This window comes from Pristiophorus japonicus, chromosome 1 (assembly GCF_044704955.1).
Source record: "Pristiophorus japonicus isolate sPriJap1 chromosome 1, sPriJap1.hap1, whole genome shotgun sequence".
Lineage (NCBI taxonomy): Eukaryota > Metazoa > Chordata > Chondrichthyes > Pristiophoridae > Pristiophorus > Pristiophorus japonicus.
The window spans coordinates 99,630,231-99,644,177 of NC_091977.1; the positions used below are offsets into that span (position 1 = coordinate 99,630,231).

Here is a 13,947-nt window from a genome sequence, read left to right on the forward strand (position 1 = left end):
TTTAAAAAAAACATGCACACTTGCCCTGCCAAAAGGATGGCAATCTTCTTCCCTGGCTTCTACCATACTCATGCTATATAGTTGTGAGGCATATGAGAGCAGCTCGGGTTTCATCTGACTTTAAATTTCTCATTTTGCTCCCTGTGTAAAACACCCGTTGCTTGCTTTGGTACACCTTTTTCAGCATCACGAACTTCAAATCAAAGTTCTGCAACAAAATTGAACAACTCGGGATGGTTACTACTTTAAGTATTATCGAACTGGTGAAATGGTTTTCAGGTTTTAACAATGTAGATGCAAGAATGTTGCACTGAGAATATATGGATAGAAATGGATACAAGAAAATCATCCCTGTATGGTTTTGGATGATGTGCGCGGGCAGTTTGATGTGTTTGTCATCTGAATGATGATGAGATTTTCTGTGTTCTCTTCCACCCAATAATTACTTAACAGTCTGTACATCAGTACTACTTTTAACAAAAAATTGAGTCCAGCCTGTTGCTGTTTGGAGAAAGCAGTGTATTTTGATGGTGATTGTCATGGATTTCAGTCTGGATACTCCTTTTAATTGATAGGTGATAACTTCCTCACTAGGATTACATTTTGCACTGTTTTAGGCTTGCCAGTATGTGTCTTCAGTGCATGTCACAGTCTGGTTCAGTCTGAGCAAGTGGCCAATGAAGGGAATGAGATCGATAGCAAAGGAGCAAAATTTATATTCGAGCAGAAAATGACGGCTTCGGTGTTAAGTGGGAGGAAGTTGTGACATCTCCATGATGCTGAGCAGGCAGCCTGATGGCATAAAGTTTGTCGTGGAGTCAAGGTGCTGGAGAGATAAAGCTTGGTGTCATCAGCGTATACAAGCTGACTCTTCGCCTGCAAATGATGTCTGAACGGGATGGCATATAGTTGAGGGAGAGGAAGGATCAAGGGTACATCTTTGAGGACTCTGTAGGTAATAGCACAGGAATGGGGATTGCACAGATAATAGCAGTTGCTGGAGATGTGCTGCCTGTGTTCATACAGGTATGAGTGGATCTACATGAATGCATTCCTACAGAGCTGAACAACAGAGGAAAAGTAATGGAGGAGGATGGCATGGTCCACACTGCCATATGCTGTAGAGAGAATGTTGAGGAGAAAGGGGGATACTACACCACAGCCAGAGAACGTTATTTGTGACTTGGGTCAGGGCTGCCTCGGTGCTGATCAGGATGGCAGATGGACTCGGGGGATTCGAGCAGGTATTTTGAGAGAGATGGGCATGGTGTAAGCGGTTTTGATCCTCGTCCAATGGCCAGATGGATGGTTCGAATCGCCCCCGCCTTATGAGAATTCTATACCCGGGGATTATTATTCAGAGTGTAAATGGAATAAGTCACGGACAGGAATGCTTTGGTGAAAAAAATCGCATTTATTTATTTGTTGTAACATACACTTGGCTAAAACATGCACTACTAAACAAAATCACTGTCTCTGTGGAGAATAAGATCCAGGTTAAAACAACATACAGTACAACACTGGGGACTGGTGACATGCAGTCATTTCCTTGTTGCTATGGTGGCGTCTAACTCCCCGCTACCAGCGAATTACCCAGTCGCATGAAGCTCCCTCCCCAGAATAGCCCGAAAAAGCTTCACTTTCAAGAAAACTCTGAGCCCTTTACACCCCACACAGCTCGCCTGGTGCGCTGGTTACCGTTTTGGGACACTCGCGACCATCGATCGCTCAGCTGGTCTTTCTTGTCATGTCAGTCTTGGTGGAGCGAGAAAGAGGGAACGCTCCAACGCTGGAGAACGCTCCAGAACACTAGAGAATCTTTAAAGGAGTCCTGCTGCCCTTATCTCTCCCGCCAATCTTTGAAATCCTTTTGCTTCCAAGTGCTCTGGTACTTAGTCGGTGATGGACCATCAGACCCATGTGTATTGGGCTGATGGCCCTGAGTCTGGGACATATCTCTGCTTTTGTGTAGGAAAGAACTGGCCCCTCTTGGTCTGGCCAGGCTAGTGGGTTCATTGTTCTGCTTCTCTTCTGAGATGGAGGTGAGAAGTGCTTTTGCATACTAGAGTGGTTTTCCAATAGTTTATGCATGCCTCAGATACCTGAGCCCTTTGTCAACTAGCCCCTTTCCTTTTGCTAGGACTGGTGGGCGAACCCGTACATTCTGGATGACTGACAGTTCTTTGTCACAGCCAACTGGAGTTTTAACAAACCAGCCTTCTCATGTATCTGCGCAGGGTGACCCCAGCACAGAGAAAATATCCTCAGAAAAACCCATAAAATCCATGAAATATTCTCGACTCAGTTCTTTCCTTAAACAGAGACTTTGCGATCTCTTCAATGGAGGTAGGAGGCGAGGACATTTTTGAGAAACCTTAAGGGGGCAAAAGGAAGATCAAGATGGACAGTAGTTCGATAGAACAGAAGGATCACGATAAGTTAAAATGAGAGAATCGTAATTTCCATAATTCCACCATAATCAAGCTAATTGCACAGTGTAATATCTGCTGTATGTAGGCCGTAATTATCTACACCACATTTCCCATTCAACATCTGCCTTCATTTACAGTTTTACAGAATAAGAATTTCTGCATTGGGTGAAATATCTGTACTACAGCTCTTTTTAAATGGCTAGTGTATTAGTAATAAATATTAGTAAACTACTGTACTTTGGTGTAAAACATTTAGTTGCATTGTAAGTTATGATTGATTTTATTCCTATGGTAAGCTATTCCATCTTTGTTTTTCAGCAACATGGAATTGGTCGGCCGAGTGTTTATCATGCAGTAGTTGTCATCTTTTTAGAATTCTTTGCCTGGGGACTGTTAACCACTCCAATGCTAACAGTAAGTACAATATGTTTCATGGGACATTTCTGCAATTCCTTCATCAAACAAAATTTGATACTGTACTGAAATGGTCCAGTACTAAATATGTTACCACCTTCTTTGGTATAATGAGCATGCTGTGAAAGATCTGATCAACACTTTTTGACACTGCTCTGGAAGTGCTAATATGGAAACCCATTAATCTCCGTCATAGACATTTACGGCACAAAGGAGGCCATTTGGCCCATCGTGTCTGCGCGGTCGAAAAAGAGCTTTCCCGATTTCCAGCTCTTGGTCCATAGCCTTGCAGTTTATTGCACCTCAAGTGCATATCCAAGTACTTTTTAAATGTGATGAGCATTTCTGGGCCTCCCACCCTTTCAGGCAGTGAGCTCCAGGCCCTCACCAACTCCCCTCTAATCCTTCTACCAATTACTTTAAATCGATACCCCCTGGTTATTGACCACTCTGCTAAGGGAAATAGGTGCTTCCTATCCACTCTACTTGGGTCCCTCAATTTTATACACCTCAATTAAGTCTTTCCTCCACCTCCTTTGTTCCAAAGAAAACAACCCCAGCCTCTACAATCTTTCCTCATAGCTAAAATTCTCCAGTCCAGGCAACATCCTCGTAAATCTCCTCTGTACCCTCTCTAGTACAATGACATCTTTCCTGTAATGTGGTGATCAGAACTGTACGCAGTACTCTGGTTGTGGTCTAACTAGTGTTTAATACAGTTCTAGCATAACCTCTCTGATCTTCTATTCTATGCCTCGGCTAATAAAGGAAAGTATCCTGTATGCCACCTTAACCACCTTATCTACTTGTCCTACATTAGGGGATCTGTGGACCTGCATTTCAAGGTCCCTCTGTTCCTCTACATTTCTCAGTATCCTACCATTTATTGTGTATTCCCTTGCCTTGTTAGCCCTCCCCACATGCATTACCTCACAGTTCTCCGGATTGAATTCCATTTTCCACTTTTCTGCCCATCTGACTAGTCCATTGATAGCTTCCTGCAGTCTACAGCATTCTTCCTCACTATCAACCACACAGCCAATTTTTGTATCATCTGCAAACTTCTTAATCATGCCCACTATATTGAAGTCTAAATCGTTGATGTATATCACAAAAAGCAAGTGACCTAATACTGAGCCCTGTGGAACCCCACTGGAAATAGCTTTGCAGTCACAAAACAACCCGTTGACCATCACCCTTTGCTTCCTGCCTCTGAGCCAATTTTGGATCTGACTTACCACTTTCTCTTGGATCCCATGGGCTTTTACTTTTCTGGCCAACGTGGCATGTGGAACCTTATCAAAAGCCTGGCTAAAATCCATGTTGACTACATAAAATGCACTACCCTCATCGACCCTCCTTGCTATGTCCTTAAAGAATTCAATCAAGTTACTCGCACACGACCTTCCCGTTTATATTAAAAGAAAATCCACTCTGACTGTCCTTGATTAATCCGTGACTTTCTAAATGATGATTTATACTGTCCCTCAGAGTTTATTCCACTTTTCCTACCATTGAGGTTAAACTGACTGGCCTGCATTTACTTGGTCTATCTCTGTCTCCCTTTTTAAACAATGGCATGTTAGCAGTCCTCTGGCGCCATGCCTGTAGCCAGAGAGGATTGGAAAGGGACAGTCAGAGCCTCTGCTATTTCCTCCCTTGCCTCTTACCAGCCTGTGTTACATTTAGAATAGTAGAATGGTTACAGCTCGGCAAGAGGCCATTTGGCCCATGGAGCCTGTGCCGGCTCTATGCAAGAGCACTTCAGCTAGTCCCACTCCCTTGCCCTTTCCCTGTAGCCCTGCAAATTCTTTTCCTTCAGATACTTATTCAATTTCCTTTTGAAAGCCACGATTGAATCTGCCTCCACCATCCTTTCAAGCAACGCATTCCAGATCCTAATCACTCACTGCGTTTATATTTAAAAAACTTTTTTCCTCCTGTCGCCTTTGGTTCTTTTGCCAATCATCTTAAATCTGTGTTCTCTGGTTCTCGACCCTTCCGTCAATGGGAACAGTTTCTCTCCTCTGTCTAGACCCATCATCATTTTGAACAGCTCTATCAAATCGCGCCTCAATCTTCTCTGGTCCAAGGAGAACAACCCCAGCTTCTCTAGTTTATCCACGTAACTGAAGTCCCTCATTCTTGGAACCATTCTCGTAAATCGTTTCTGCACCCTCTCTAATGCCTCCACATCCTTCCTAAAGTGCAGTGCCCAGAATTGAACATAGTTCTCCAGTTGAGGCCAAACCAGTGTTTTATAAAGGTTGTTCATAACTTCCTTGCTTTTGTTCTCTCTGCCTCTATTTATGAAGTCCAGAATCCCGTATGCTTTTTTTTAAACCGCTTTCATAACGTACCCTACCACCTTCAATGATTTGTGCACATATACCCCCAGGTCTCTTCCTTCTTGCACCCCCGCTAGAATTGTACCTTTTAGTCACTATTGCTTTTCCTCGTTCTTCCTATCAAAATGTATCACTTCGTACTTTTCTGCATTAAATTTCATTTATCACATGTCTGCCCATTTCACCAGCCTGTCTATGTCTTCTTGAAGTCTATCACTATCCTCCTCACTGTTCACCACATGTCCAAGTTTTATTTCATCTGGGTCTGGCAATTTATCTACTTTCAAAGATGCTAAACCTCTTGGGGCTGGATTTTTGTAATTTTTCCGATCATTTACCACCGGTGGTAAATTCATCGCAGATTACCACCGAAATACCGGCGATTCCATAATTTAACACTAAAATATCACTGGTGGCAAACTCATCAGTGAATTACCACCGGTGGTAAAGGTGGTTTTAAAAAAAAAAACACCGATCTTATTTTTTGGCCGTTTTTATGACATCATTGGCCCAGAAATCCCGATCGGCTGCTTCCCGCGGGCGATTGAGTGAAAAAGTTAGAAAAGATGCGCACTTACCTGTTCCTGCTGCGCCCACGAGCGATCCCAATCCTGAGGCTTCTACTCACTGCGCGTTGGAGTGCGTGCACGTCTGAATGGACGTAGAGCTGGAGTTGGAGTCACATGGCTCTGGGCAGCCAATCCAGGTACAATATTTTCTCATTCATAATAATGGGAACTCTAAGTAGTAGTTCTCATTATTATGATTGAGAAACAGCCCCCAAACGCCCAAAACACTAATTAAAAAAAAAAAGAAATACACCACATAATTAACATTAATTTAAATTAAAGTTATTTGTCATTAAAACAATATATATTTTTTTCAAATTTTAAAAACATTTTTTTTTAAGAAATGTATCTTTAATTATGATTTAAAGTAAACTTACCTGAGTGGGCAGGGTTTTTAACAATCAAATGTGTTTTAAAAATGTTATTTTATTATGATATTGTGTGTTTTAAAACTCTTACGCCTGTAAAAGTAGGCTATGTGCCTGCTTTTATCAGGCGCAAGAGTTTCCAGGACATTTGCTGGGCAAGATATGGGTAAATGCCGCAATCTTGCCCATGCGAATGTCCTGGCTCCCAAGATACGGATGCGCATTGTGCACTGAAAACCGGCTTTTGCAATGCCTTCCCGGGTCCGTACACACTCTGTACAGACCCGGGGAGGCCGGGATTTCCAGGCATTAAGTGTGCAACACCAAAATACCACCGAAGATTACCACTGGTGGTAAATTCATCAATACAGGTGCAGCATCAAAGTTCCGGAATCTGGACTCCGGACCGATTGGTGGCAGGGTTGCCCGGAATCCGTAATATGTTCTGGAATCCGGACCTGCCGACCTCTGAATGCTGTTGCTGCCCGACCTCTGGCCTCACCTCACCGCCCCTCGCCTCGCCTCACTCGCTGCCGCTGTCCTTACCTCGTTGCTGCTGCCTTTACCTTGGGGCCTCCGTGACAGGGCCCGCCCGAACACCAGCTTCTCGGCGGCAGGGCCCGCCCCAACACCTCATCGATGGGGCTGGCCAGCTTCTCGAGCCTGAACAGCTCTTCGGCGGGGACCCCCTCCCCATCTTTCTCACGTTTCAAAATCCGGAAATACCCAAACCTGGACTCTGGAGTTTCCAGAATAGTGACGTCAGAAAGACGATCGACAATCCGGAAAAGCCTGGAATCCGCAATGGCCTCGGTCCCGAGGGCTCAGGATTCTCGACGCTGCACCTGTACCACCATTTTTACCACTGGTTTAAAATACCACCGAGAAAAGTGCAGTCTTATCTGATCAGAATTCAGTGCTACAGACGCTATTTTTGAAAACTGAGCTGCAGTCCATTCCACATGAGAGAAGGTTGAGTTTTGCACCGACATCGTTGTGAATTCAGAGTTAGAATTTAAGGTTCTTTGGGGCTTTTAGTGGATTATTGTGGATATGTAAGAAAATTGGAGGACTCCTGATAAGAGGGGGGTGGGGGGTGATGAGGCCGAGGAGCCTAGTGATGAACCCATGCCATGATCACCAGGGGAAGCCTCGTGGAGCTTTCACCACTGCAAAAGTGTTATGTCAGCAGCTCAAATCAGCCCCCACCCTGCACTACTTTTACCTCCAGCCAAGACTCCCACTGCCTGTCCCTACCCGCATTGGAACCAGGACGTTGTGCAGCAAGGCATCCAGAGCACTGCTGTTGTCGGAGGAGAGACAATGGCGACGCCAGATGTGGATCCACTGGAGAAGGTCGGGGTTGTGGAAGAAGACCCGGCTTCTGAGTCGGAAAGCATTTCAACCTCCCCACCCACAGGTGCTGTTGGTCTGGGTGGTATGATACTTGGGGGTGCAGTGTCAAAAGGCAAGATCATCAATTGTCGAAGGGCATTGACAGGCTCGTTTACTTCCCTCATCGTCACAGTCAGCTCCGACATGTCTGCCGATTGTTGGGCAGATTGCGCGACGATGTTTTCGGAAATTCCTCCCAGGGCCTGGAGGAGCTCTCGACATTGATCGACACTCTCTCTCAAGACAGTCCCACCAAGTCTAGGTTTGAGCCTCCCTGTCTGTTGGCATACCCGCTTTGCCGACTCAACCGAGGCGACATATGGTGTTGTGTGCTCAGGGTGTGTTGCTGCTGTTGGTCCCACTGCATCTGTGACGGGGACCCCATGGAAGGTGGATCCTTCCTATGGGAGTGTTGGCCGCAAGTAAAATATTCCCTGCTTTTCCCGCTAAAAACAAATGCTCCTCCACCTACAGCCCCAACTCCCCCTCAAACCCCACTGACAACACCCTGCACCCCCCCCCCCCCACCCCCACAACAGCTTCTTCACCTATATCTTCCAGATAATGAACAAGCCCCTGATCTTCCTCTTCCTCCTCCTCCTCTTGGTTCTTGTCTCGTACCAGGGTTTTCTCAATCCGTTAAGAGGTATGCGCCTCCTCATCTGCAAAATATAAAACAACATGAGAGGTTAGCAGCAGGGGAGGGGGAAGGGTGATATGAGTATGGTCACATAGCGCAGGCTTATTTGAAGGACCACCAGCACTGCATTATATGTCGTCGGGAGACACCACATGAAATTACCCTAACCCGAAATTACCCTCAGCCGAATTCACATCCACTACATTAGTCTATTACATGATACAAACATTAAATTACATGACTCCAACACAGCTGGTGGATTTTTCATCACTTAGCTTCAGCTGCAGAATCAGCACCCCCATGGGCAGTCATCCTGTCATGGGCACCCACCACGGCTACCACACACGTTCCTCCGCTTCGGTTAAGTCAATGACTTTGGGTGGGCCACCCCCCGTGCGTCGCTGCTCGGTCCGATTTGTTAATCGTTTCCTCTGCAAAAATGACCATAGCAGTGCTTAAACAAATTGCCCTTCTGCTGTTGTGGCAAATGCAGATAGCCATCAAAACACTTGCAACATACTGTGTGCATTTAATACAGTAATTTAAAAATCTGTCCCATTAACCTGCAGTGGTTCATGAAGACATTGAAGTGCAGAAAACATCTTTTAATATCTCAGAAAGCCATCTTAATAATCATTTGAGCCAAATAAGGTGCAGCACTAATCCTACCTACATAAACATGTGCAATATGAATAAAAATAATAATTACTCTCGCGGACACAACTAGGTCACTCCACCGTTTCCAGCACTGCTGGCCCCCCTGGTGGATGTCATCAACTGAGGAGGCAGCCTCAGCTATTGCTGACCAAATTCTGCGCCCTACAGGTGGTGGGGGGCTTTCCCTTGCCACTCTTGGACAATTGTCCCCACTGCACCTCGACTTCTGCAACCGGTGCCTCCAGGACACCCAAACTACATTTTTGAGCTCTTTGATGACCCACCATACGAGGATGAAGCTCTGGCTGGGGTTGCTCCAAATGCTGCATATTTAATTTGATTGGAATACTGATTTTAAACTGTTTCTTCATCTCCCTCCTTCAATAATGATGCTCTCGCGCTCTCTCGCGCGCTCTCTCTCTCTGCGCCCCCTGATCCTGTCACCTGACCAGAATCGCGGGGGAGGAGAAATCGCATCGCGCATGCGCAGAAATACCATGCATGTGTAAAAATACCACCCATTTTAGTTTGAGTCTTGCAGAAATAAGATCAAAATACAGTTTGCCCTACCACCAGTCATATTTGATTAAAATAGTGGCTTTCAGTCATAGCAGTATTTCTGTGGTTTTAAAAAAAACTTGATTTTTAAATAGCACCGGACAACCAATTGTAGGGCCAAATGATGAAAATCTGGCCTAAAATACGTCCTCTCTCTCTCTTCATCCCATCTAATATTTTACACTCCTCTACTACAATGTCTGCATTGTCCGTGTCTTCTGAAGACGCAAAGTATTCATTAAGAACCATACCCACATCATCCGCCTTCACATACCTTTTTGGTTTCTAAAAGGCCTTACACTTTCCTTAGTTATTCTCTTGCTCATTATGTATTCATAATACATCTTTAAGTTTTCCTTGATTTTACTTGTCAATTTTTTTTCATGCCCTCTTTGCTATCCTAATTTCCTTTTTTTAAATTACATCTCTGCACTTTCGATAACTTCTTTAGGCTTTCTGTAGTACAGTATTGAGCTCTCGGTATCTGACAAAAGCTTCCCTTTTTTCCCTTGTCCTACCCTGTATGCTCCTTGACATCCAGGAGGCTCTAGATTTGGGACTCCCACCTTTTTTTTTGTCGGAACATATTTGCTCTGCACCCTCTCTAGCTCCTCCTTGAATGCCTTGCACTGCTCGGACACTGATTTCCCTTAAAGTAGCTGTTTCCAGTCCACTCTTGCTAAATCACATCTCGGCTTAGTAAAATTGTCCGTTCCCCAGTTAGCCTTACTGAGTGACCTGCCTTGTATTGGGGCTGTTAATTGCTGTATAGATGCTTTGAGTTATTAATTGTACTTCAAAATGTAAACACTGGCAGCTGATTTTGAAAATATTATCTTTAATTGATTTAGATACCTGAGTTAGGAACCAATGTCCTAGGGGGGAGTGTTTGCTAGTGCTGTTGGGGAGGAGTTAAACTAACATGGCAGGGGAATGGGAACCTATGCAGGGAGACAGAGGGAAATAAAAGGGAGACAAAGACAAAAGATAGAAAGGAGAATAGTAAAAGTGGAAGCCAGGGAATCCCAAGGCAAAAAACAAAAAGGGCCACATTACAGCAAAATTCTAGAGGGACAAGGTGTGTTAAAAAGACAAATCTGAAGGCTCTGTGCCTCAGTGCGAGGAGTATTCGGAATAAAGTGGACGAATTAACTGCGCAGACAGCAGTTAACGGAAATGATGTAATTGGCATCACGGAGACATGGCTCCAGGGTGACCAAGGCTGGGAACTCAACATCCAGGGGTATTCAACATTTAGTAAGGATAGGCAGAGAGGAAAAGGAGGCGGGGTGGCATTGCTAGTTAAAGAGGAAATTAATACAATAGTAAGGAAGGACATTAGCCTGGATGATGTGGAATCGGTATGGGTGGAGCTGCGAAATACCAAAGGGCAGAAAACGCTAGTGGGAGTTGTGTACAGACCACCAAACAGTAGTAGTGAGGTTGGGGACAGCATCAAACAAGAAATAAGGGATGAGTGCAATAAAGGTACAGCAGTTATCATGGGCGACTTTAATCTACATATTAATTTGGGCTAACCAAACTGGTAGCAATGCGGTGGAGGAGGATTTCCTGGAGTGTATTAGGGTTGGCTTTCTAGACCAATATGTCGAGGAACCAACTAGAGAGCTGGCCATCCTAGACTGGGTGATGTGTAATGAGAAGGGACTAATTAGCAATCTTGTTGTGAGGCCCCTTGGGGAAAAATGACCATAATATGGTAGAATTCTTCAAGACGGAGAGTGACAGTTAATTCGGAAACTAGTGTCCTAAACTTAAGGAAAGCTAACTTCGACGGTATGAGGTGTGAATTGGCTAGAATAGACTGGCAAAGGATACTTAAAGGGTTGACGGATAAGCAATGGCAAACATTTAAAGATCACATGGATGAACTTCAGCAATTGTAAAAATAAAGTGGCTGGAAGGTGGCTCAACCGTGGCTAACAAGGGAAATTAAGGATTGTGTTAAAACCAAGGAAGAGGCATATAAATTGACTAGAAAAAGCAACAAACGTGAGGACTGGGAGAAATTTAGAATTCAACAGAGGAGGGCTAAGGGTTTAATTAAGAGGGGGGAAATAGAGTACGAGAGGAAGCATGAAGGGAACATAAAAACTGACTGCAAAAACTTTTATAAATATGTGAAGAGAAAAAGATTAGTGAAGACAAATGTAGGTCTCTTGCAGTCGAATTCAGGTGAATTTATAATGGGGAACAAAGAAATGGCAGACCAATTGAACAAATGCTTTGGTTCTGTCTTCACGAGGGAAGACACAAATAACCTTCCGAATGTACGAGGGGACAGTGGGTCTAGTGAGAAGGAGGAACTGATGGATATCCTTATTAGGCAGGAAATTATGTTTGGGAAGTTGAAGGCCGATAAATCCCCGGGGCCTGATCATCTGCATCCCAGAGTACTTAAGGAAGTGGCCCTAGAAATAGTGGATGCATTGGTGATCATTTTCCAACAGTCTATCGACTCTGGATCAGTTCCGATGGACTGGAGGGTAGCTAATGTAACACCACTTTTTAAAAAAGGAGGGAGAGAGAAAAGGGGTAATTATAGACCGGTTAGCCTGACATCAGTAGTGGGGAAAATGCTGGAATCAGTTATTAAAGATGTAATCGCAGCGCATTTGGAAAGCAGTGACAGGATCAGTCCAAGTCAGCATGGATTTATGAAAGGGAAATCATGCTTGACAAATCTTCTAGCGTTTTTTTGAGGATGTAACTAGTAGAGTGGATAAGGGAGAACCAGTGGATGTGGTGTATTTGGACTTTCAAAAGGCTTTTGACAAGGTCCCACACAAGACATCAGTGTGCAAAATTAAGGCACATGGTATTGGGGGTAATGTATTGACATGGATAGAGAACTGGTTGGCAGACAGGAAGCAAAGAGTGGGAACAAACGGGTCAATTTCAGAATGGCAGGCAGTGACTAGTGGGGTGCCGCAGGGTTCAGTGCTGGGACCCCAGCTCTTTACAATATACATTAATGATTTAGACGAAGGAATTGAGTGTAATATCTCCAAGTTTGCAGATGACACTAAACTGGGTGGCGGTGTGAGCTGTGAGGAGGACGCTAAGAGGCTGCAGGGTGACTTGGACAGGTTAGGTGAGTGGGCAAATGCATGGCAGATGCAGTATAATGTGGATAAATGTGAGGATATCCATTTTGGGGGCAAAAACATGAAGGCAGAATATTATCTGAATGGTGGCAGATTAGAAAAAGCGGAGGTGCAACGAGACCTGGGTGTCATGGTATATCAGCCATTGAAAGTTGGCATGCAGGTACAGCAGGCGGTGAAGCAGGCAAATGGTATGTTGGCCTTCATAGCTCGGGGATTTGAGTATAGGAGCAGGGAGGTCTTACTGCAGTTGTACAGGGCCTTGGTGAGGTCTCACCTGGAATATTGTGTTCAGTTTTGGTCTCCTAATCTGAGGAAGGATGTTCTTGCTATTGAGGGAGTGCAGCGAAGGTTCACCAGACTGATTTCAGGGATGGCTGGACTGTCATATGAGGAGAGACTGGATCAACTGGGCCTTTATTCACTGGAATTTAAAATGATGAGAGGGGATCTCATAGAAACGTATAAGATTCTGACGGGACTGGACAGGTTAGATGCGGGAAGAATGTTCCCGATGTTTGGGAAGTCCAGAACCAGGGGACCGTAGTCTTAGGATAAGGGGTAGACCATTTAGGACTGAGATGAGGAGAAACTTCTTCACTCAGAGAATTGTTAACCTGTGGAATTCCCTGCTGCAGAGAGTTGTTGATGCCAGTTCATATATTCAAGAGGGAGTTAGATATGGCCCTTACGGCTAAGGGGTTCAAGGGGTATGGAGAGAAAGCAGGAAAGGGATACTGAGGGAGTGATCTGCCATGATCTTATCGAATGGCAGTGCAGGCTCGAAGGGCTGAATGGCCTACTATTTTCTCTGAGCAGTAATTTATTGTATAGAAACAATGGCCCCAAGTTTCCACATGATTTGCTCCTGATTTTTAAGAGCAACTGGTGTCGAACGGAGTATCTTAGAAATCGGAATTCTCCACATTTAGTTTTCTGCAGTTCTAGTCAGGTAGAACAGTTTCACTTTGGAACAGAATTTTTTTTTCAAAAGGGGGGGTGTCCGGCCACTGACGCCTGATTTGAAAGTTTCCACAGTGAAAACGTACTCCAAACTAACTTAGAATGGAGCAAGTGAAGATTTTTGTACGCTTGAAAAAACCTTGTCTGCACTTTAAAAAAATCAGACGCAGGTTACAAATTAGGCGTAGGGAACGTGGGGGGGGGGGAGGGGGGGAAGGGAAGTCATTAAATTCTACAATCAATCCTTAGTTATACTTATACAAATATTATACAAATAAATCCAACCTGAATAAAAATTTATAAGAAAAGATTAAATAAACCATGTTCCTACCTGTGTGAAAGTGCTTCAGGCAGGCCTTTCAGGCAGCGGTGTGGCGTCAGTGTCTCAACGGCAGGGGCAGGCAGCAAGCAGCCTTCGAGCTGAGCTGCGGTGCTTGAGGCAGGCCTTCATTCCCCGCGAAGATGCAGCACCCGG

At 44.6% G+C, this 13,947-nt stretch overlaps 1 protein-coding gene across 1 annotated transcript in view; it reads left to right on the plus strand.

Moving 5' to 3' along the window:
- The window catches only part of LOC139264812 (hippocampus abundant transcript 1 protein-like), a 141,677-nt gene that overhangs the window by 43,548 nt on the left and 84,182 nt on the right, over positions 1-13,947 (plus strand). Inside the window, exon 2 of the mRNA XM_070881942.1 lies at positions 2,751-2,846. Within this exon, the coding sequence (XP_070738043.1) occupies positions 2,751-2,846 (96 nt within the window). The remainder of the gene's footprint in view (positions 1-2,750; positions 2,847-13,947) is intronic.